The sequence below is a fragment of the Volvox carteri genome (genome assembly GCF_000143455.1).
Source record: "Volvox carteri f. nagariensis unplaced genomic scaffold VOLCAscaffold_36, whole genome shotgun sequence".
Classification (NCBI taxonomy): domain Eukaryota; kingdom Viridiplantae; phylum Chlorophyta; class Chlorophyceae; order Chlamydomonadales; family Volvocaceae; genus Volvox; species Volvox carteri.
In genome coordinates, this window is record NW_003307579.1 from 1,395,166 (window position 1) to 1,396,000 (window position 835).

General features: G+C 55.5%; 1 protein-coding gene across 1 annotated transcript; it reads left to right on the forward strand.

The window, feature by feature from the left end:
• Nucleotides 1-166: 166 nt before the first annotated feature.
• Nucleotides 167-598, forward strand: VOLCADRAFT_94341 (uncharacterized protein; the record flags this gene model as incomplete). Its single annotated transcript, XM_002953440.1, has 2 exons — nucleotides 167-488; nucleotides 528-598. 2 exons carry the CDS (start codon nucleotides 167-169, stop codon nucleotides 596-598), a joined length of 393 nt encoding a protein of 130 aa, XP_002953486.1.
• Between the last annotated feature and the right edge of the window lie 237 nt (nucleotides 599-835).

Sequence of the window (835 nt, forward strand, 5' to 3'; positions counted from 1 at the left end):
GGAGAAGCTGCAGAAGCTAGCACAGCAGCAACCTGAGCTGCTAGGACCGCAATCGCACCGGACGGTACAACCACAGGCGCATGAAGTACATGTGCTGGGATGTCATCAGGCGTTACAACAGTCAAAAGGTCCGGATCTGGATCTCATTACCCACCTGACATCACTCATGGCATCTGTCAAGTTGGCCAAACTGCCGCCATTGGAAAGGCTGGGGATTGTAGCTGGGGCGCTTAACGCGGCAGTCGGGTGCATTGCACCTCGCCGTGTCGTCAAGGAAGATAGGCGGCAACAGCAGCAGCAGCTGATGCTACTGCCGTCGTTGGCCAAGATGCAGCTGCTTCCGCCTGATGATGATGGTGTTGTTGTTGATCAGTCCCCGCCGGTGGTGGAGAAGGAGGCGGAGGAGGCAGCACAACAGCAGCGGCAGGACGAGAAGGCGGAGACAGTAGATTCGACCTATGTGGTGGTGAGGGTGGATACATGTGGGGGTAAGTCATGTCTACCTACGCCTTGGCCTTTGCCTGCAGAGCTTTTGGGGGTCCGTGTAGGTCGTGCTTTGGAATTTCGGGTTTTGGAGCGAGACGTCGTGTCGGTCTAGGGTTTTGGGTTTCGGAGCAGGAGTAAGGGACGAGGAAGGTTAAACGGAAGGTGCACACGATACGTAAACGACGAAGCTGACAGTTTCTGTGCTGATCCCGCGCTAAAAGGCTACTGCTTCGAGTTTCTGTACGGAGGTCATGGTGTGAAGTCGGGATGACTGTCGTGGTCGGGACGTCTGGAGGGAAAGTAGCATGTCTATGCACTGATATAAAACCCNGTGCATCCCAGCAGTAGC